General features: G+C 43.4%; 1 protein-coding gene across 1 annotated transcript; it reads right to left on the reverse strand.

Moving 5' to 3' along the window:
* Positions 1-3,956: 3,956 nt before the first annotated feature.
* Positions 3,957-18,094, reverse strand: LOC135912233 (dehydrogenase/reductase SDR family member 9-like). The gene is made up of 6 exons (XM_065444610.2): positions 18,070-18,094; positions 16,725-16,937; positions 7,516-7,722; positions 5,853-6,035; positions 4,952-5,084; positions 3,957-4,677 (listed from the first exon to the last, which is right to left on the reverse strand). Exons 1-6 carry the CDS (start codon positions 18,092-18,094, stop codon positions 4,347-4,349), a joined length of 1,092 nt encoding a protein of 363 aa, XP_065300682.2. The 3' UTR covers positions 3,957-4,346.
* Positions 18,095-24,569: the final 6,475 nt, after the last annotated feature.

Below are 24,569 nucleotides of genomic sequence, written 5' to 3' on the forward strand. Positions count from 1 at the left end.
TCCATGCTGTTGCGGTCAGGGGATGGGAGATCGTGCTGCAATGTCAGAGTTTAATCCCAAGGAATTAGTGGTGAAGCAATGTGTGCACAAGTTGCAGGCAGCCAATTTACCATGGTGGTCGTGCTGACAGGTGCATGGGGCAACACCTTTGCTTCTAATGGGGAAGCAGCAGTTTCTTTGCTTGATTCATTCTGTAATGCATTAAAAGGTGTTGACATCTATTGCATGCTTGTAGACATGGTGTATGTACCATAAGCATATAAGTGCTGCACCATGTAGTCAAATTAACTTACTCTGGCTGACCGATACACACGTCGGCAAAGTCTTGCCAGTGGAAGCTCTTTCATATGAGCATCCTTGTTCTCATCATAACATGACGTCCTTGGCAGGTTTTCAGTTGGTACTGCATTTTTTTCAGCCGCTCTCTTTGACATGCTACATCTGAAAAAATAAATGAATTGTTTATGCTTTATTGTGCCTCAATATGGGCTGCACCCAGAATTTTTTTCTTTTTACCTCAGAAACAAGGCCACAATATTTATAAAAAAACATTTGCAAGGAAATGAAGCACGGTTTGAGTGTGCAAGGCTATGCAACGTTGTACACCGAATGTAGCATCTGCAAAACGTAGTTGAAAGCTGCTCATAACGCAAAGTACACAGGTGCAAACACCACCACATGACCGGAGTAGTTTTGCCACTGACTTGGGGATGATTTAATAACACAGATAAAGCTAGCTTAGGTACTAATACTGCACATACATATGCGACACGTCAGTAGACGGCGGACGCCGTAAATTTTCCTCGAAACTAGCAAACGCGTGTAAAATTGGCATGTGGCTGTCGCGTAAGTGGCAAACTTCTGCAATGAACGTGATAGGCTCGCCGTCGGTGCGAAATACCAGTGTCATATGGCCACTCTTGAGCACGTCGGAGATTCTCAAGTGCAAGTGGCAAATTCGTAATCAGTCGCGCTGGGAAGTGCCCGCGTGCAGTGCGCCTGTGCTGCAAGTACGTCCGCACCACGCATGATATTTATTCCGCTTTAGCATGCCACATACGTGGCACGTTTACACTCAACACTTCCCGAACTTGCTAGTACATCATTCGTAAACATTTGAATCTCCGACGCCCGTATAAGTTGCGCGAAACGTGCTGGGCATCAAAAGCCTCCCGAGTTACAGCCGGGTGTAGCCAACGAGCGCAGAGGTGACGTTGCTCGCAGAAACCGCTGTGAAGCTTCGAACATGAGCTCTAATTACAGCCAATGCGGTTAACGAGTGCAGAAGAGACGTTCCTCGGAGAAACCGCTGTGACAGGTCTCGAACCTGTGCTCGAATTTCGCGTTGCGGCTAACATATGCAGCAAATAATGCATAGCCCAATCGCCAGTGCCCGCAATGCGAAACGTGTTTACATAAGGTGACACAGCGACATGTATAATGGCCACGCACAATGGTCATGCATTAGGGTCGAGTTCACAAGTTCACAATAGTGTCTCACCTGGTAAGGAGAAATTATCCCGTGCGAAATGCCGTGAGCAAACAGTCACTGTAAGCGTCACAGCCTTGCCGATGCGGAGGTTAGCGATCCACCTAGTTCTGCGGCTTCAGCCTTTCCACTCGGAGAGAAGTGCGTGAACGGAAATATCGCTGTCCTTCCATCTCGCTGGCACGCACCGAGGAACACAGCAGAACTGCTTGGCCGTTCGCTTTTTCTTTGCTAGCAGCTTCGTTCTTCCGTCCGCGACAGCAGCCTCTACGGCACACACGGCGACTGGACCTCCGTATTTCGTTTCTCCCTACTGCCGCTAGGTGTCGCATGAATTGCTGGAGTTGCGATGGCCATGCAAGGTTGCTAGGCCATTCCTGCATCGAGGAGTTGTTTGAAGAATAGTCGTTTCCACCTGTGCATTCGAGTAGACACCGACGGCACCTGGTTATATTATATGCGCCCAGGAATCGCGGTGGAGCGCTGAGGTCTGGTCCATCGAAGTCTTCTAAAGACTCAAAGCGCTTGCACGTCCTCCCCTCACCTTCGCAATAATGACACTTTATGTTGCCCTGACTGCAATTTTCAATCATATAAAGCTTTACACAAGTGCACGCGTGTTTTGTGGCTATGAACTTGTGTGCTCCCAACTCATGTGCTTCCCTTGCACTGTGCAGTCGCAGACAAAAGTTTGCAGAAAACAGCTCGCAAGAAAAAAAAAACATTTAATTGTGCCTCGTAGTCGGGCCAGGAGCCAAAGTGACAGATGAGTGATAGTACTGGCACAGTGTACTTCGGTGTGCATTTCTCAATATACAAGACTGCACATCCCACACAGCCAACTGGGATCTTCTCGTCAACCATGAGTCATCTTCTTTTTTTATATATACCTGCATGTAAACGCTCACAGATTTGCGTGCATAGGTTCGTGGTGCACCGAAGGTAAGTGGAGTGCCTCTAAAAATTAACAGAGCGAGCTACGGGAGAGCGATCTGCCAATCTTATGAGAAGACTGATTTTAGTTCCTGATGATGACCCAACATTCAATCGACCGGTAATAGCATCACAAGTATTAAAAAAAGTACCCCACTTTTAAACGCGTCAGTTGTTGTTTTTCTGGACAAATTTTGCTGAACTAACCACAGTATTATAAAAGCCACAGTCCTCCGCGAACGTGCCGCAGCACCGAACTCTAGCACACCAGGCTTACATGAAGCTATTGCATTAACAAACAGCAGTTATCCTAAGTATTCGGACTCGTGTGTCCCTCTACGTTCTTGACAGTGATGTCGGTTCCGGCAGTCCTCCATTATTTCATTTTTCTCTACTGTCTCCATGATTGCATTCATCGCGTGGAAAATGTATATTTGTGCTCAGAATGTCACTCCTGAAACATCCAAACACAGACGGCGATAAGTGATGAGTAGCTCCGCGGTATTGGTGCCTCCCACTATGTAACTAGTGATTTACCGGAAGTTCTTCGTAGGCTCGTTGTTGTAGTTGTTGCATATTTTATCGCAGGATTCTCCTCGCGTAGCACAATCACATAAGTTCATCTTGTGAATCTGTCCTTGTGTGGTTGTGTTTTTATGCGCCCATGGGTATGCTATTTAAACCAGCATGAGTGCCTAATATTGCCGTGTTTCACAGCGTACTCCATGCTGACTAGCTCTAAACCTTTATTAACCCCCTTTTGCATGTCTTTTATATTTAGTTTTATGAAAAATTTGGCAAGCCTTTACTCAAGCAACTATGCCAAAACCAACCTCAAGTTTCTAACGAAACGCTTGGTGGCGGCAAATTTATGAACAAGAATTGCCGTGTCATATCTGGCGCGCCATGTGATTACGGGTATATTTTTGATCTTGCAAAACGACATTTTAATTCCAAAGAACTTGCAAAGGAGTCCGAATCATTGAAAGAAACTTGACACGTTGCTTGAAACGACGGAGCTTATTGCTCACAGCCCTAGCTTGTGCAAGTTTCATTTAAATTTGATAACATCATCCTGGATTGACTGATTCATACCTTCAATATATAAGCCAGTCAATTTAGTGACATTGGTATTATTCTAATTCTTGCGTTGCATAGTCTTCGTGATTTCACTGCAAATCGAAAAGAAAACATTCGTACTCTTCCGATGATTATTTGTTCTCTCTATTGTTATTAGCACCTCGAACGTGGTAGGCCTCACGCAATCTTTATTGTAAACATTGCTTGCATTCTCATTTTCGTACCTCATCTGCACCAATATTGATTATGCAAAAAAGCATAGCTCATGCAAAAAATACAGCTTCCTGTAAAATTTGCTCATTCATGAGTAAACATATACTTGCAGCCATAATCAGTGGTCCTGGCCAATTACTCTGTTCTCTAGGATATCTCAGCTTCCTGGTGTTTTTTATTTGTATTCTCCACAGTACATTAATAGAAATCTTCCCTCGTAAACGCACTGAAACCAGCACTTTCAAAATAAAAATTATTGATTGGGATTTAGGTTACCAAATAACTTTCGAAATTTTCAACCTCTCGAACACATTTGCGTAGTAGATGGGGCTCCGCACGGGGAAAGTGCTAGAATATACTTCCCAAAATGAACTGTACATTCCACTACTTAACTAACATAATAGTAATCATTTTTCCAAATACGAATACGAAAACATGTTCATAGAAGCCATCTACGCAACATAAACTGCCCAACAGCCTGTTTCATACTCGCCATCCTTTCGTGTCTGCCATTAGAACAGTCCGTTTCGGCGGCACTGCATGAAGAATACACTGAAGTGCGACATGAAATGATCGGCGTCTTCAAAGTGCACTGTAGTCCAGCCACGACTCAGTCAGCTCGCTCCCGAATCTATTTCCTTAATCCGCCCATCTTGCGCACCGCAAAACTCAGAGCGTCAACAAACTCAGCGGGTGCTTCCCGAAGCACAAAGTAGAAGATGGGATCGAAGGGCCCCCAGGCTGCATAGTACGGCTTTGGCTCGGACTCCCTGACGGCACGCACCATCTGTTCGACCACTTCATTGGGGTCCTCGCGGGCCATCCACTTGAAAAGAATCTCGGCCGTATTCATCCATTCTTGTATCTCACGCTCGCTGTAGTCGTCCAGAACCTCGCCAGGTAGCCGACTCAGGTCGTCGCGGATCATCTTCACAGATCCCACGTCCGCCACGATCCGTGTCCTGTCGGGTGCATAACCAAAAAGAAGGAAATGGCGCAGGTCAGATCAGAATTAGCATAGTCTGGAATACTTGGTTCATTGCTGACAAAGAAAGTTCTTGCAGCGCCAAAGGCAAGGACACGGCCAACCATGCGAGTTTACGGGGGCCTGTTACCTTGTCCAGCCCGAAGCCACTGGTGTGATAACTTTTTGCCCAAAGAACACTTCACATTGGCCCACGGATACGATGTGGCGTTCGGTAGACTGGCACCCCGAAAAATATAACGCGAGTTTACCTGTACGCTGTAGGTTCGATGGTACAGACGTCAACGCCTTTGCCGAGGCACTCCCGGCGCAGTCCATCAGCCAGTGAGATGACGGCGTGCTTACTCATGCAATAAGATACGCCCGCAGGAACTGTGCCGCGACCTGCGGATAACGTCCCGTTTAAGCGAAGGTCAACACTCTCGACTTGTGCATCAAGTTGAGGCTTCTGTTTTGTTAGTTTAGACACCCGTGTGACCCTCGAAAAACATAGCCTGCCACATAATTTACTTTTCTTTAACTTTACCTTGTCTTCGGCACATACTAAATACAATACGGTTTGTTTTTCTACGACAACGTGAAAAAAATTTGTTCCGGACTATACCGAAAGGCAGAGCCTCTCATTGTATAATGTTGCCATGGAATTCCTATTGCAGTAGATGCCAGGCCCTGTAAATAACGGCACAAGTTGCACCCCACAAACCTTTTCAATCTCACTTCAAGATATTCTAATAAGTCATGGACACATCAAACGGTGACGTTGGAATGTCACAGCATAGCCGGTCATCGCGATATAATTGCAGAGCTCTGTATAATTTTTTTCCGATTACAAACAATTCCTAATGGCAAGATCATTACTAGTTAACCAAATGTTATTCTTTAGCTTCGTTGCTGCGGTAGCTTGCTCTCCTGTCTTCCGCGTTAACCTTTCTGAAGCTTTTACGCGTGTCAGACAAGTTCTACATACAGACATGGTAACAGGTGTGAATAATTACTAAGGTTGGCATGCTATCGCACATTACAATCATTTTTTTTTCATGGTAGTTTATAAGTAGCGCCCGCTTCATAAGTATTGCTCCACTCAACACACACTCACAGCAGCGTCACCACTTGACCACATGATCACTGAGTGCTGAACGGTGTAAAACTCACCTAGAACGCTGGAGACGACAACGAGGCGACCCTTGGACCTCCTAAGCAGTGGTAGAAATTTCTTTGACACGCTTACCACACCGAACACGTTGACCTCGAACACCTTTCGTATTGATGCCATGCTCTCCCACTCGAGTAGCCCGTGACTAGGTACGCCTGCATTTGCAACTACAGCCCAAAGGACTGCGCGAAGCACGGGAATACAAGATTTAAGAACTCTTCATTAAGCAAACTCTCCTTTCTTTAAACATTTACACTGCTGCTTGATTAGAATTCCGTATATTAATATTCTTATTTTTTGTGATTTATTTCTGTCCTCGGATACGTTAGCTATTCATTAGCATTGTAATCGTTGGCACGCAGTAAGCAAGGCCACTGAACATGAGCTGAGCTATGCCAAGACTTGCACAAAGCATAAGTAAATCATGAGAGCAGTTCACGCTAACATTCTTTAGCAAGCTGCATGAATGAAATTTAAGAGGATGTCGTTTACAACAGGGTAGTCGCTGGTGCAACACAACTCGTTATTCTGAAATTTCTGTTGTGCTAATTTTCGGCCCATGAAGCGGCCATTACCACGGTGATCTGAATGTCCTTAGCTTAAAATTGTATTTGAGAGTAGAGGGCCCAATGTGTTTACACACAAAAAAAACTGACTTATCAGCGAACCTTCTAACTCAAAATTTGAAATCGTTACCTCTAAACCACTGCCACAAGCAGCGACCGCCCTTTTCGCATAGACTGTGTGACATCAGGAAATGCAGGGCTACCGCTGTGTCGTCTGCTTTCAAACAATACGAAACCACATCAGATGTTTTTCCTCGCACGCTCTGCACCGAACAACGCGGCAAGGCAATGGCATCGCTGTTGAATTGTGCCCGCAACGCCTTCACATGCATTACAAGTAGCAGCAGCATGTCACACAAGCACACATTCAAAAACAAAGCAGCGTATGGTGGCCATGATGCTTCACCGCGCTGGCAGTAAGTTCCGATATTTTTACTGCACAAAAACACAGCCTTCGAGACCGACTTCCAATACTCTGCGGAGCCGTTCCCGGGGACGTCAAATCATGTCGTCCCCACTTGACTTTGCCTAGCTGCTGTACGGTTCAAATGCGACACAAAAGAAATCGCAATATAATGTTCTACTGCATCGAATGTGCTAGAATTTTGCCAGCTGGCTGTCAGACGCATATGCTTCAATATTCAATGCATAAATTACGCTCGAAAATTTGTTACCATGGCCCCTTTAGCATCTGGGGTTTGTGGTAGCAAACTACGGGGCTTTAAGGTATATTATTGACCACCTAGGTAATGCGTTTACGATTCTTTTTCTTTGTTATTTTTGCTCCAATACCCAGAGTGTTTTACTAAACTGCACCACAGATTCATCGGCCCTTCCACTGCTGTGTTTAAAACAACACCTCGGGCAGAGAAACTGCACCTTCATATGCTATTGGATGGATAGCGCTACATGTGAAGACACTATTCTCGGTGGTTCATCAGAGAGTTCTATGCGTAGCAAACAAGCGCCGCTTTACATTCGTCACGTATAGATGACAGCCGTAAAAAATGTAGGATGATGTGGGCTGGGTCTCAATGGGACCACTCCCCCCTTTGTCTATGCCCCACTAAGAGTTCAGCACAGGCTCTTAGCTCACCTCTAGTCCCAAGAGTGTTCTTGATTGAGACGAGCGCAGCCTCGATTTGGTCTTCATTCGTGACATCCATTTGCAGAACTCGGATGCTCGCATTCTTCGACAATTCGCGAGCACCGTCACCATTGGCATCCAGGCAGCCGGCGTACACGAAGAAACTTTCGTGGGCCAGCCGCTCTGCTAGCAAGTTTCCAAAGCCCGTGTCGCAACCTGTGATCCAAATCAAATTCGTGTGTAATTAAAGGCTTAGAAGAAGGTACAAGTAATATGTTTAGGTGAGAGTTTGTTGAAAGTGAGTAAGACATCGCTCCCTTTGACTAGTGATTATGGCAGTGTGAGTTGAAGTAACCGAAACCAACGCACTTATCAAACTGGTTCTGCATGTCTCATTATATTCAGCCTCCCAAGGGATCACGTTCGCATTAATTTGTACAATCGTGACTATAGAAATTATAACAAAACGATGCATTGTTTCACTCACGGGTTCGCTGAACTGTGTTCTGTCACCCATGAGCAGTTCAGTAGATTTAGCCTGTAATGCTTTCACTTTAGTTTATCGGGTAAATGCCACTTTTCACGTTACGGGTCCTCCACCGAGTACTCAAGGAGCACCTTCCGCTTTCAGCTTATTCTGTCGATTCTTGAATGAGTAGGTATTACGTACAAACGAAAAACAGTCTAAACATCCAGTTTCACCGCACTAGCTCTGGTACCATGTGTCGTCTAAATACTCTAAGACCTTGCGTAGGATAAACATTTGGTGAACCGGGTAAAGCGCCTCAGACAGGCTGGCCGAGGTTTCGATAGGCGAGCCTATCAGGCGTGCCATGCATGCCTGTGCACTAAACAAACACTATTAGATCAATCTAGCAAAACCAAAAAAAATGTACAACCATGTTCATACTACAAAGCTTCCTCGCTATACAATAAAAAAATCTGTAAATTTATTGGAAATCCTGTATTCCAAAAGCTTCAGTGTGGTGCTTTACTCAAAACAGGCGAGAACCTCGGGCCCGGGTGTTTGTATTGCTCTCTTTGTTTTTTATACTTGAGCTAGATGCACGAACACCAAATGAAACATTTTTACGGGTGTAAGGAAACAATGCAGTTTTTTCCCTGCGACATACTTCACCAGGCTCTGCACTTTGAAAGCTTTATTATTGGAATTTGTGTCGACATTCTTAATATCGATACAATACAATACACATTTATTTCCAGAAATACAAGAGTTCTGGTGGACGCCCTAGACTCAAAGCAGTTGGAAAAGCAGCTTGACTGGGCCGACGGTCACGGTTACAAGGCACACATGATGGTTGCATCAAAAGTAGTAACATTGTTAGACACTCAGTACAAATTATTTACTTACATAAATCCACAATAACAAGAGCGAAAATAATGTAGAGATAAGGAAAAACATGTTTGATACATCAGAAAAAAGAAATATATGTGTGTAAGGGTTAGAAAAAGCTAACAGGATTCGCCCTGATATAGAAACTGGATAACAGAGACTAAAAGAAAACATATTAGATACTTCAGAAGATAGAAGCGTATGTGTGTAATGGTTAGAAAAACGGTAACACAATTGACTCTGAAAAACGATAAAACCATCAGTGATCACATGTTTACAAAATGCATTCGTAGTTCCTTGCATGAAGAAGTATGTGTACCTAGATATTTATTTAAAATGTATGGTAGAATATGCTTTAATGACTGTAAGCTATATTCATTACCAAAACGCGGAACATACCACGTATCACTATTTTTTTTATTGAGAGAAATAAATTTTGGTGTCAAAGATGCAGTATACAACAGGGAATTTTTGAAGGCAGTATTTGAGAAATAAAACACCGATAGAAGGTGAAAATAGCAGAAAAATTCTATTTTGATAATTTTACGCCTTCAGAAAGCTGGCCGCGTTGCCTCCAGAAAACTCATGTTGTCATTGTGCCGAATCATCTTTTAGAAAGAAAGGATTTTCATAATATTTGTCTTTCCTGTAGTCGCCCACACTAAGCTACAGTAACCTAAATGGGGGAAAATGAGGCATAATAAATGTTAAGTTTTGCTTTAGGTGGAAGAAGACACCGACTTCGAGGCAAACACCTGTGATAGCAGGCAGTCTTTTACAGATATTTTCAATATGCTTATTCCAAATATTTCTTTTATATTTTTTATAGTGAGAACCGAATACGGTCCAAGCCGGAGAGTCAGAAAACAAAAAGTACAAAAGTATTCTGCCTTGAAAAAGAGCATGCGTATTGACAAAAAGACACTAAAAATGGACGATGCATGCTTATAGAAACTGAACGAGATATATGCACGCATAAGAAAAAGCCATAAAAGAAGAGAAACAACGCTCAACGTTAACAACATAGCACATCACAGACAAAGCATTCTGATGGTCCAAATCACTCATCAGGGGCAAATAGGAGAGAATCATGCGGCAATGCATTCCAATCTATGATTGCATCGGGGAAAGAATGAATACTTATAAACATTCGTAAGAGCGAAAATAGCTTCAATAAAGTGTTGATGCCTATGACGAGATTTTTCAAATGATTGTTATGTATTTTGGGCATCAATGCCTAGTTTCTAAAAATATAAGCGGCTAAGAAACTAGGCATACAAGGAAGGTGTATAATACAAGGAATACAACGAAGGTGAATAACACAGCTAATACAAGCTAATACAAGGAAGGTGAATACCTTCAGCGACAATTATATTTTGATCGCGGTATTTTTCTAAATAATTGTAGAGCTCTAAAAAGAATTCTGGAGTGGATCCAGGTGACCTGTAAACTCTTGCAATAATGACAGTGTTGCTGCTGAATTGGACTTTGTAAAAAAAACGCTTCCGAGACTGTTATCAACTTCTGGCAGCGCAAAGGATGAAAGCCCGCATTTTACAAGAACTGCAATACCACCTCCTTTTGTTTCGCGATCGTTCCTATAACAACAATATGAAGGTGGGAATACACCGTTATCTGGGACATTAGCGTGAAGCCACGTTTCTGGGATAACGGCTATGTGAGGGTCACATTACAGCGAAATGCGTCCAAGCAGTTCTAATTTATTGCACACACTTTGGCCATTCAAACAAACAATACGAAGAACCTTCTGTACAGGCTCCTCTTTCGTACAATAGTGTCAGTCTTATGATTTAGTACTCTTACGGAGCAATACTTTACAGTTCTTGGCTTTGTCCCATGCATAGACGTCACCGATCACAAACACCTTGTCGTGAACAAGTTTCACTTGATCATTTGAAAGACTGCCTTCTAATCGAGACTGCCACAATTTCTTTCTTATTTGCAAGGTTTTTTTAGAATAATCGCCGGGAATTGATATGCCGATACCCTTAGGTTTCGAGTAATTTTTAAACAGGTATATATTTTCCTTATAGTTGTACAGGCTCACAATAACAGGTCTTATCTTATTCTTTCACGGCCTACCAGTCTTATGAATACTTTCCACGGAACTGGCACTAACGCTAAGCTTTTCTTGGAAAACTTTAGGAACAACTTTATTAAGATCCTGTCTTTCTTCCTCAGGTGATTCTTTAATAATGATAACTAAAAGTGTGTTTCTACGAGCTGGGTCTTCGAAGTCAACAAGCTTTTTATTTTGAGTGAAGAAAACTTCTTCCAAATGTCGTACCGTTTCCTCCAGTTTTTTTTTGTATTTTCAATGCGTTCGCTTTAGCTAATTCCAAGACTTTGTCCAATCTTGTAACCTTCTGGTTCAGTTCTGAAAGGGTAGCATCGCGTATCTTGCCCGCATCTTTTATCTCTTTAATTACGTCAAGAATGACAGCTAGTTTCTCCGCAACGGTGGGACCGGGGTTGCTTCCTACGTCACCACAAAGCAAGAGTAGGAGAACAGTCCAACAGCCATCTTCGAGGCAACGGCAGCATGACAAGAGTACAGGAATTCGTACGAGCAGTAGTAAACAAACTGCGATATAACCTGCAGAGTGATCCAGACTTGGTGAAACATGTCGCTTCGATGAGCGCTGCCGTGTCCTCTAAGATGCAAAGAATCTGCGCCTTTTATAGTGCCTTGCGTGGACCTCACACAGATGTGAGGCCAATACGCGACGTTCCACTTTCGGCAGTGATAACAGACACGAAGGCTTTTGGCTGGAGCCGACGTTTCCACGTGCCCGAAGATCAAGGAATCCACAGCGCATGTCCAAACGAACCAGGCAGATCATGTCCGCTGAAGTTTGAAGGCAACGGCAAAAAAGAAAGGACCTGCGCAGCAATCCAGACATGTTGCTTCGATGAGCACCGCCAATGAGCACCAGTAAGGTGCGAAGAAAAAGTGACGCCTAATATTTTATGTTCATCAACAATTTGCAGTTCTTTACCAGCACACTAAAGTTTGATTACTAGTAAGAGCTTTATTTTTTGCGCGAAATAACATTAGCTTTAGTAGGGTTTATTTTTAGGCAATTAGCGATTCTCCATTCAGATAGCTTCGTGAGTACATCAATAAATCTGCCCTTTTTTCTCTTATGAATTCGGACCAATAATGAAAAGAGTAGTGTCAACGGCATCCCCCATAAATGTTACAGTTGTATGAATATTAGTAATGTCGTTAATGTAGGCGTTAAAAACGCCTACATTACATTTTAACGCCTACATAGGATCTAGTATGCTCCCTTGTGGCACGTCATTTCGTAAAGGAAGAAAACATGACTTCTCGTGTTTTATTTGTACTGATTCTTTTCGATCAGTAAGGTCAGAATCAAGTAATGTTAATGGAGTACCTCTAACGCCATTCTGTGATAATTTCCATAGCAAAATTTTATTATTTACGCAACTAAATGCCTTGCTGAAATCAATGTCAGATAGTTATCTCCTCTCTAGATAACTATTTGACTTTTTCGAAACCCTCATGTACGAGGAGTCACCATGCTCTAAATATCTCAACCTTTTTTGCTCGCACTGATTCCTTTACACGCAGCATTGTTTTCCATCGACAATTTAAGTCTGGAATTCATTACCGGACAACATTCGTTCAATACCACTGAAACAATTCACGCAAGCTTGTTTATAAATGTTCGTATGTTTATTGTTCATCCCACTCCTGCAATAGCCTCACTGAGGCTGCAGTGTGTATAAATAAATAAATAAATACATAAATAAATAAATAAATAAATAAATAAAGAGTGTCAAAGTGAAGAGATATTTTTCTTTGTCTTTAGTGCAAGTTCCTTGAGTGTGAGCAAAGCAGTTTCCTTTGACCTGCCTTCACGAAAGCTGAACTGAGCACATGATAGAATGTTTTGTCTGTCGAAAAAATTTGACACGCGAGAAAAAATAATCTTTTCCAACCCTTCGGAAAATACAGGAATGATTGAGATAGGTCTGTAATTTGACTCTTCGTTTCTGTTGCCTCCTTTATAAAATACAGTTACCCTACTCCTCTTAATTTTCAATGAAGATGCGCCCCAGATTCAACAACCAAGACTGTAAAGCTAAATTAAACATATGCGTTAAAGCTGCAGGGATGTATTCTAAGACATACTTTATCGGCTTTATTTGGATATCATCAATGCCAAGAGCTTTACTATATTTGAGGTTCATAAAAGGGCTGAAATCTTCAGATTCACTAGTAGGATTTAAAAATAAACAGCTTTATTTCTGCTGCGATGCAATCACCACACATTTGTCCTGATTACACTGCTCATTAGTTACGCACCTCAACCCAACAAACTTATGACAACTGAATCCCGTTAAGAAGGGCCCTAGCTATTCTCAATAACAAACCAATGTACAATTGGTAGATTCGCTCGTGTTGCTTCAAGCGAGCGACCATACGTAAACAAGCAGGCGAAATTCCAACTCCGTTATCTTGTAAAAACCGCGAAGAATTGACACAGTCGGCAGTAAACAACAGCGATTGCTGGGTTTTTGCGCGGGAACCGCTACGTGACTTGACGGTCAACTCACGCATGGGTCCTTGACGGCGACGGCAACAAGTTTAGCATGCACAAGGTTTAAAGCAAAAGCGCAAAGTTTCGTGGTAGATTACCTTAAATGATCCGATAACGGGCGTAAATATTTTTTCTACTGGGCCACTTTCGCTTCGGCTGTGTCAATGGCCTGAGGTGAAAGTGACCGAGTGGCCATTCCTTTTCTGGGCACGCACTTTTTCGGGCGGCACATCTTTGCCGCTTCGGTATAATTGATAGTACGACAGCATGCCTAATGTAGACTCAGACAGGCATGGGCAACGCGGCAGTTGCTTGTTTTTTTTTTGTATATATGTTTGTATATGCGAATGTGTTCTGCCAAGGAATCGGCATTCCGATGAGGTCCTCGATGAGGTCCTGATGCTCAAACCTCGTTCCAGCGTTTAGAACACGCTACCTTAGGATATGCTTTAGGTTCCCCAACTTGAATCATAATTTTTAGGATAGCTGGTGAGGTACTGAGCATATAGTATATACGATGCGTTCGGTATTACAAAATGTTTACGTGCGGGAAATCCTATTCAAAGTGTTTTTACCGCTGCCCCAGATTTAAATCGGCGCGTCAAGAAAGGCATTTCAGTGCTTCACATATACTTCAACAATGGAATCGATTGGCACCAAGTTTTCTCTGAACCTGAGCCTTGCATGGGCGAAAAAGAAATTTTATTGCAACAGTGCCATACATATTGCAGGGCTTTCATTCTGTTGAACTTCAGAACTAGTATGTCCTACACAGGCATGAATGAAAAAGAAAACATTTCGCGTAATCGAGGGGGCCCACCGGATCGGAATTTCCCTCCCCACCACCCTTTAAAGCAAGAAGCTCCGACATTATCGTTCGCGGCAGTAAAGCTTGTGGTCAGTTGAGGTCAAAACGTTTTGCAGGGCTGGCTGGTTTGTAATGACTAGCAAATGGCACAAGACAACACGAACAACAAACGGAAAGAGCAAGCTAATTATAATGCGCTTTTCTTTCACTGGGTTGCTTTTGCACTTGGTGTTCTCAGACACCGTGAAAGAAAATAAAACGAGAAGTCATGAATGCTAAATGAGATCTTGTGCGGCTGGCTGCCTGATGCTGGGAAAGATCAACAGCGGAATAGAAAGGTGATATAGACAGCAAGATAAGAAGCAGTCAACACGTACTTGCACATCAAGAAAACAGCTAAGTGCCTTGAAAAGAGCGGTCTCTCATTTTAAGTTCGGCTTCGTGGAGCCAGCCACTATGTTACATCAAATATATGAGGTCGTGGCTTTCAATCGGTTTACTATAGTGGGCGGAGGGGAAATGACCGGAAATTATTAACAGATTGACATTTTGTTTTGCAGAATTGTGTTTTCAGAAAGGCCAATCAGGAATAGAAATCGTGATGCACATAGCTGTGTTGTTTTGTTTGTTCATGCATTCAACTTTGTTTGCCTTGTCCAAGTTCTTCTTAGACTTTTATTCTCCCTTCCTCCAAGTCACAAGGAAGAAATTTCCTCTTGGAGAACCACTTTGAAAGTTTCATTTCCCTTAATCGGCCTAAAACCAATCAATTTTCTGGGAAACGTATTTCCAATCTTGTCTGGCGACCGGTACAACCATGGTAATTCACTTATGGTCCCAAACGATGTGGAACCAACGTAATAACCTGATTTCCTTTGCAATAATAAGTTTTGACAACTTTCTTTTGTAAGCAGTGCTCTAGTAACGAGAGATATCTGTAAATACGGATTTTTTTCTAAATTAGTAGCAATAGTATCTTACGTCTCCGCGAGTGTGACTGTTAATGGCAAAAGTTAAAAGATGATTGCCACTCCTAGAAATACCCAAAGTCTTCTGGAAAACAAGCGTGTCTGATTATCATTACAAGAGTCCATTAACACAATGGTACAGCTTCACCATGAACGCGATAAGTACATTTGGCTCGACCTGGACCGAAAGTGCAAAAACATACCCTTCTGTAATTTTTGTGCCAACAATAAATGTAATCCGGGCGGTGCAGTAATCCTCAAAATACCACAGAAACTCGCTTCCCTAGATTACACTTGCACTTAAAGACTAAATGATTGATTTTTAGTGTGGTTTTGAAAATGTCGGCAACAAATATCTCGTCGGGATATTCTTAACAGTAGATCGTTGTGTGAACGAAAACATACGTGAGGAGAAGGGAATGCTTACAGCTATTCCAATATTTGGTATTGCACGCAGGGCACTCGGTTACGATATGAAAACGGCGCAAGCAAGTGAAGTATAGCAGATTAAGCATAGTCTATGTTAGGGACTCAAAAAAACAGGGCTCTAGCGTACATAGACAGTCACCATGAACCGCTCAAATGAGGGTGAACGAAGACGAGATTCGGCTCAGTTTTGCGATAGTTCACAAATAATATTTATAGACAGCATAGCAAACAGACATGTACGTAGACAGTAAAGAGTAGATTGACTATTTTCGATATTATCATAGCTTGTAATTATCTGTGTAGGAAAATGGGGCCACACTTACTTTTAGGCTACAGCATACAAGTACGATAACGGTTACAATGGATATGAGCGCTTTTTATGCGAAGCATATTACGAGGGCTCAACCCAGCTCCTCAGGCGCGGCGGTGACCATGAAATCACGTGACACCGTGACGTCACGACAGAGGAGAACCGGCGCTCCAACTCCCGCCGTCGCTCGCGGCGTCGCGCCCCGCATCGGACGCGGTGCGCGTCGAGCAACGCAGCGTTCGGCGCGACAACGAAATGTGCGCCTGAGCAAGCGCCGCACGCCTGAGCCGACGTTATGCGAAGCATATTACGAGGGCTCAACCCAGCTCCTCAGGCGCGGCGGTGACCATGAAATCACGTGACACCGTGACGTCACGACAGAGGAGAACCGGCGCTCCAACTCCCGCCGGCGCTCGCGGCGTCGCGCCCCGCATCGGACGCGGTGCGCGTCGAGCAACGCAGCGTTCGGCGCGACAACGAAATGTGCGCCTGAGCAAGCGCCGCACGCCTGAGCCGACGCCGACGACACCGGCTTTTCTGCGACACGAGCTCCTTAACGCTGTCGCGTTAAAATAAAGGCTAGTATGCTTCGCATCCTGGGCTTAACCTTAGCTAAGCCACAGCCATTTTTTCTTTTATCCTTGTAGCCGTTTGTACTGTAATCTTCAAGTCATCGATAACCAATTTAACGGGTATGATAATCATTTGCGGACCTAAAATAAACCGTGAATGCATCTACGCAGGTATAGTTTCTTACCGGTCACCAGAACAGCTTTTCCGTCGCCTTCAATGAGCTTCCTGAAGGCCTTGGACCAGAGGAACTGAGCCATCCAGAAGCTCGCTAGCACCACCAGGCAAACTGAGCCGAAATAGGTCGAGCACTGTGTCAGGAACGACCAGCGCTTCCACAATTCCCAGAGAGGGGCAACGAGCATGAAGAACAGGATCCACCTTGTCTTCATATCTAGTCCTGTGGAAGTTTTAGTGCAAAAGCTTTTTAGCAGGAATAGAAGTGACCAGCACCGCACTGTCCAAGGGAAACGATCGCAGCTTCAATGAAAGCAATGAGGCCGCACTGCAGTGTAATAATTGACGTCATTGCTGACTTATGCGACTGACACGTGTGAGTGAGCGCTAGTGAGAGTGTACGTGATCATAAACGCAAGTGGGGGCCGGTAAGCATAAATGGAAGCGAGTACTAAAGGATAGAAAGTTGGGCGAGTTGGTACGGTAACATGATCGTGGATTGTAGTGCGAAGTAACACGGACAGAGACTAGAAGCACTCGTCCTGTCTGCTTCTAGTACCTTACCGTGTCACTTAGTGCTGCAGTCCAACATCATGTTACGACTATTAAAAGCGAGTAACTGTCGGTGGATATGAGGCAGCTAGAATAGGAACGTGAGTTAGTACCGATAAGTGTGAGCGCACAAAAGTGTGATGTGCACAAAGATATTGGTGAGTGAGTGTGAATGCGTGCTCTGCCGACCTGTGCGTCAAGTCGTAGCACTATGTTTCAGCATCACCCGACTAAATTCATTCCAGTAAATGCATTGTGGCAAGAACTTTGGACAAATGCGTGAGTTTTGGATGTGGTCTCACATGTGAGATTATCGAGTCATATCGCCGATCGCGTTTTCTACAGCAACGTCAAGTGACAGTAGCAGTTACTGACTGCAAAGGGTTGCTTTGAATGGAAGCAAATCACAATATTTTTTAGTTTGAAAGTTTTCCGGCTGTTCACTTTCCAAAAACTGCATTGTACAGCGTTATCTAGTTAGTCACATCATTTTATTGACGTTGTGTCTGTAGCATTAAAGAAGTAAACGGAACTCACACTGACGACTATTTTGAATTTATTTGAAACACACAGAACAAGAAAAATTACTTGCGTTCAGCATAATTAAGGAAGGTTAATATTTACCCGAGCTGTAATTAAATTGTTAGGTTGCTGCCGGTTTCGAACGGTACAAGAAAACGCAAGGAACGTAAACTACATGATATGGGTTCTATGAGTGTGTGTTCCATAGAACATACGTAAATTGTCACCCCAAACTGCAGTGGAGATGATCAATGAATGCCTAAATTTGTGACGTGGCATACCTGCGCCAAGCAGGCCATAAAGCATGCCTCATGAACAGCTTCAACTTGGTGTTTAAATACAGCATGGTAAACGGACTGCCTCGAAAGAGAATGACGCTCCACAGACTATTTCAAGTTCAATTCATGGCTGCGCAGCAGGTAATGAAACAAAAGGCATCATCAGCACAACTCTTTCAAGCTGAACTAGTTAGCCCACGTTCGACATGGGGAACAGCGCGGACGCCAGCACGAGTAATACGAACAGAGCAAATATGCCGGACCGGTGCCGGGACAAGTCGGGACAGTTGGACTGGAGCACTCAATCACTCGACGTTCGCATCCCTCCTCCCGTCGTCCTGAACTCTTTGTTTTGACACAAAATATGAACCTCATTTTCCTTTCCCTATTTTGAAATTGCATTGATGAATCTTACCTTTTGTCACAGTAAGTAGTCTGTTCCAAAGCTTCTGGACTTAGACCCTCGATCGCCCTCCGCAGAACTCTTCTAGAATAAATTCTAGAAAGACAACTGAAGGCAGGCCCTACTTGTTCTCAGGCCACTTCTGACAGTGGTTTTCCGTCGTCTGTCCAGCAACGTCCAGGTTTGTGTCTACCAGCCAGGCATCAGCTCAAAAAAGCTCTCTCTACTGATACGACTTCCACCACGCACCGAACAAGTTGCCTAGACTGAGCGCGAATCTCTGACTGCAGCAACGTCCGCATGCTTTGAGACCGAAACATTTATGTTGAGTAAGCTACGTTCTGCGAGAAAAGCAACCAAAACAGCGCTAGTGGATATATAGGTCACAATATCCCTCAGCCCCTGGAACGATATTACTTTGAGAACGGCGAACAAGTGTCCTTTGGTTTGCGGACGGTGGGTTTGACATTCAAGATCCGATCTGTAAAACTGGCAGTGTGTAGAGGACTAGAAATCTCACGATTCCAAGCAGTAATGCACGGCAAACGAAACGTCTATGCCGGTTTTTTTCCTGGCCATCTACTTGATTGATACTTAAGACAAGACGCACCCTTCGGCAGCCTTCGATTAAGTGCACCCGCCCTTTTACCTCGCCATAAGCTTGAGAAAGACGTTTGAATTGAACAAGGTCACTCCTTAATTTATCGGCGGGCTTCTTTCGTAATCAAAATGTAATCTCACAGCGCAATATACTTTCAATATCACGGTGTCTTTGTGAAGTTAAGCATCTGGCATAATTATTAAGTAAACGTTGCCTACAATGCTTATTCTTCGTTCTTTTTTTTTCGTAGAGACAAGGAACACTGCTTTAGATGATACGAGTTTAAGTGCCGATAAGATCCAGCCCAGTTTTTCTACTCTCGTCGCAACGAGTCGAGCTACAGACACGTCCCAGTTGCGGCAACCAAAATGTTTTTCGTTCATTTGAATATTGAGCATAACATTATACGTGAACGCAAAAAGGCGTCCCTTTTTATGTTTAGCATATATATAGGCGCTATGTAAAGCGGTCGTCAAGGACATTGAATGGATTCACGATTCTGAAGAAAAAAACAAGTCATGTCCCCAAAGCTGTTCACTCAAAGCTGTTCAAATCAGTGTTCACTTACTTATCCTTCTTCGCGTTACATTCACATCTCAAGACGAAACCTCGTGACACTGCAAAGCGCATCTCTGGCCCTCAAATTTCTTTTTATCACATGAATCAGTCCGAACTACTGAGAGGTTCTTTGCACTTGCAATCTCTAGCCGCAGGTAAGATCTCTACCGTGCACCTATGAGATAGCCAACGATGCTTTAACTTTTAGCTGTTTTGTTTGAAAAAGAGCAAAATTTGTTTGAAGTTACGTTGTGCTTCTGTCGAAACGCATTTCCGGGATAATGAGAACCACCCATACAAGTCAAGACAGTCACAACACACTCAAGAAACCAGCATTACCAATGATTTGAGGGGTCGTTATTCGTCTGGCTGCATGGCTCACTACTACCCGCAAACCACATCCGGCTAGACCTATGACGTCAGTAATGCAGGTGGCTGTAGCCTCCCATTTATTCACTAATATCGTGCGAGCATCAACCACACGGCATGTCAGTGCACTATAATGGCGAGAATTGGTGGGATCGGTGATATTATGTGCAAGTGCACGAAGCACTCCTCATTGCAAGGTACACTGCTCTCTTCAATAGGTTACCGGTGATGCCAGAACTCGACAGCACAGTTTGAGCTCGTGTTAGCAAAAAAAAAATTATAAATCAGAACGTGAGCACGGCTGAGAGGATTCATTAGCAATGCGCTTCTTGCTTCTTTCTTTTTTTCGTATCACCCGACCAGAGCCGATGTGCCAGGAAATTAAAAACTTAAATACAATAAACTTACCAGCGCGTGCCAGATGTTCTCAAGAGCATGGACAATGGAGCCTCAAAAATTACAACAGTAGCGTTTCTGCACGCCTGCAGACATTGGCGAAGCAGATGACGTTCGCATTGAGTAGTTGTTTTTGTGCTTGCGTGCTCTACTGCTGATTTGGTCATTTCTCGCTGCTACAACACGCCGATATCCCACGTGCGGTCGACACTCATGCAATATTACTAGGTATACGCGAGGTTATACATGGCCAGGCCATATGATTGCGGAAGAACATTTCTGTTTCCTTGAATTTCTCCTTTTTCACTTCCCCAACAGCACGGTACCTAACCAGGCATGGTATCGTTTAACCCCCCTCTCTCCTTCTTCATCTCTTGGTATATATATCATAGAATCACGTCACAAGTGAATAATCATCGCTTAATGTAAATAAGTAGGCGAGCTTGCAGCAAAACCTCTTTTTTTCCCTCCAGTGAATTCGCTGAAATTCTTGACACTGCCATGGACAGAGCAAATAGCATTCTTCCTTCTATCTTAGGTAGGTTAGGGGTGCTTCAAAACATAGCCCATCAATCACATACACACTGAGTAGCAAAGAGAGAAAGCTAAGTGAAACTTAACAACATTAGGTGAGTCTTCAGTGCAGCAAAATTGCTAGCAAAAATACACTGTCCCACAGCGCGCAACGTTGGAGGCCTCGCCGGCAAGCCTCGTATCTTTGTCCTTGACGATGTTTTGCTACTCCTGGGCCGAAGTGAGCCGTACCCATGATATATTTGCGTATCGTTATCGTTCAGCGAACATGGGGACCAAGGGTTTCGGTTTGGCTTGGTTTGGTGCCTAGAAGTATGGCTCAACCGACTACGGGGGATCGGCCATGAATCGGTCGGCATTATCTAAATAGAAAAAAACACCTGAAAAAATTTTATAAATTCTGAATGAGGTAATGGATGAATACATTCCTTCATACCAACCTCGACTTCTTTCTCCTCAGTTCATTGCAAGTTGCTTACTTATTCCTAAATGCGTGACGCTTACTAATGACAAAAACTTGGCCGAGCCAATCGCTAGAGAGGGCGATTGTAGGCAATTGATTGATTGATTGATTGATTGATTGATTGATTGATTGATTGATTGATTGATTGATTGATTGATTGATTGATTGATTGATTGATTGATTGATTGATTGATTGATTGATTGGTGCCCCAGGCCAACACTGAGCCTATGAAAGACGACGAACAGTGGAACGCCACAGATTATTCTTTAATGCTTGGGGTTCTTAAAAGGAACTGCATGTCTACTTTCTAGCGCAACAGAAAACCTACCATTCAAATTGTCTAAGCAGGCAGCAGTTTCTCAGGAAAGCGAGTAGACATATTTAAAACATAACTTTTCAATCTGCATAGTCACTTCTTAAAACTGTGCACGAACGCCGACAGCAGTGATTACTGGACGCGATGACAAACTCGGAGGCAGGGAATTGCTACACCACTCCGTCCATTGTGAATCTGTTCATTTGCATTTTTCGACATGCGCATGTTAGCGGAAAGGCATGAAATAGAACTGCAGGTAATACAATATTCTATCTAAGCAAAATAGCTCTCCTTGTTCGGATTTTTTGGTTACGTGGTCGTAGACGGATTGGTTGTACCGTTTCGCCAAGAAACGACGCCACATGTCCTTCTTGCATTAATCTCAAAGCCAAATTTAATATATAACTCTCTCTTGATGGGACACTAGCATGTTCGTATTCATCCATATGACGCACAATTTTGTCATTACCAGTTCAATCTGAAGACATATTCCCAATGGCAGGCAGTTTATTTGCCGTGCAATGCAGCTGTCTATTTGAATGATCAAAAGATCCAACACTATGACATATCATTCACAGTACTATGAAATGTAGGTATTGCAAAATTAACGTTAAACACGTGAATCACAAAAATATTGGTCTTAGTGAGCTAAACAAATGCTTCACAAAATAACAACAAATTTTTATGTAATAAAGTAATTTTCAGAGCAACAAAAAAAATTGACAGGCACAAAATTACGATATCATTATTTACTGGCATCATGCAAAACGCGGTCCGCCTGCAGGTCATGTAAGCGCGCCGCAATTTGCATGAGGTCCCACCTTCGTGGGCGTGCGTAGAAAGTCCATAAAAAGACATGTGCCCTCCGAAGCAAACAGTTGGAAGTTAGCGCTGTGAATTGCCTTTTCTTTGTCTCTACCTTTCTTGTTGGAGCTCGTAAGGCTCCCAGTATGACAGACCAGCAAGCCCGAATCAATGCGTTGGTGAGGTATGAAAACCCTAAAATACTTAAAAATGAAATTTTCAAGAACGGCTTGTCAAAGTCTCATAAATCCGATTTCTCAACTCTACAGGCCTCCTACAGAAGAATTTCTGTGATGGAAAGTTACCATCCCAAGAAAAACTCGTGAACCGTTCTCCTCTGCGAAGGTAGAGGACCAGCGAAACTCTAGCAAACGACAAAGTGGTGACACACAATTTTGAACAATGGTGCACACACATTTATTGACTTTGTCGGTGGTCATCGTGACAGAAGGTAGGCACACACATTCATTTTTATACATTCGTGTGCATTCGTGTTGTGCATTCGTTTTACACATTGTTTATATATGAGGACGAATCAGAAAGTTTTTTCCTCTATTTTTTATCATCCAAAATAAGGTACATACAGGCAATTACAAAAATACGTATTATTCTAAGTACCTTACACTATTTTCCCCCATAGTTCCCCCACCAGTCTTATCGCAGCACTAAATCTGAGATGTCCCTGTGGTAGAATTCATCCGGCTCACTGTGGAACCATCGTTGGAATGTTATCTTGGCTTCATCATTGCACGCGAATCAACGCCACAACCTCACACGTCTCAAAGCGAGGCACCTTTCCCCATACGTGGGCTGCATTTCCCTATGAATTTCGATCGGCGTTCATCCCTTGCTCATTAGAAAACTAATCACACTTCATTGCTCGTACGCCGTGGACGCGTAAACCACAACAACTGACAGCAGCGCGGTGCCGCGGAGCGACCGGCAGTTAAGGCCGGGCCGGTCCAAGAAAGGTCCGCCGCTGGGAATGAATATGTTGACTTCGCATTTACAGCTGCAATTAAGCTAATAACAATATAGTGGCAAATACTTTCTGATTCGCCGTCGTACATTCGTATTTTCCTTTCGCGATATGTTGAAGCAGAGAACTTGAGACTGAAATCACCGCACCGACTGGCAGTGGGTCAGCGCCGTAAGCACCTTCGCAGAGCAAGGGGCTGCATGGAAACATGATGAAGTGGCATCGGAGCCAGCTTTGGAGGAAGACGACTGCGAAGGCGCGAGGGATATATTGAGGCAAAGAACCGACTGGTAGTGGGCCAGTGCCATCAGCGCCTTCGCAGATGACAGCTGACATGATGAGTCGCCACGGAGCTAGCTGTAGAAGACGGCGATGATGACGAATGCTGGATCAGTAGCACGACCGCGTTCATGCCGTTACGGCGAGGGGCGCCAACGAGCCAGCTGTGGAAGAAGACGATGACGAACGCGCGAGCAGTGACACAAGCTATTGCTAATGATGATAGTTTTTGCTCGCACACATGAAATTTCCCGGAACCCTAGCCATAAACGGATTCGCTGTAAACGTAGAAACGCTGCCGTGCAGGAAAAAATAACAGGTCTTGCGTGATGACGTCGTTCCCAGAGCAAATTCGCCGGCAAATAACAAGTTTTTAATGATGTATTTTCGAGAGTAAAATTGACAAATTCCATTGTTAGCTTTTATTGTATCATATTGTATCATATCATATTATTGCATCAATAACACAAGCTACAAGCGCAAGAAATTTCTACGATTCCGAAAGTAAAGAAAAAATGAAACCTGAAATAATTTTTTATGCTTCAATAGTAATTGTTTATTGTACGTCTTTACTATCACAGGTGTGGCATTTTACAAATGCAATCAGTAACATAATTGTTAGTTCAGAAACCACAAGTAAATGCTGTACAATATATATATCGCATGCAACAAACATCACTCCAAAAAGTGCTACCACAACTTTTAGACTTCCATATGTTTGTTTAAAGAAGATAGAAAGTATCTTCTATCTATTAAACCTATATTCTATGTCTAAATACTGGAAACTATATTTACAAAGG

Source organism: Dermacentor albipictus, chromosome 10, assembly GCF_038994185.2.
Source record: "Dermacentor albipictus isolate Rhodes 1998 colony chromosome 10, USDA_Dalb.pri_finalv2, whole genome shotgun sequence".
Taxonomy (NCBI): domain Eukaryota; kingdom Metazoa; phylum Arthropoda; class Arachnida; order Ixodida; family Ixodidae; genus Dermacentor; species Dermacentor albipictus.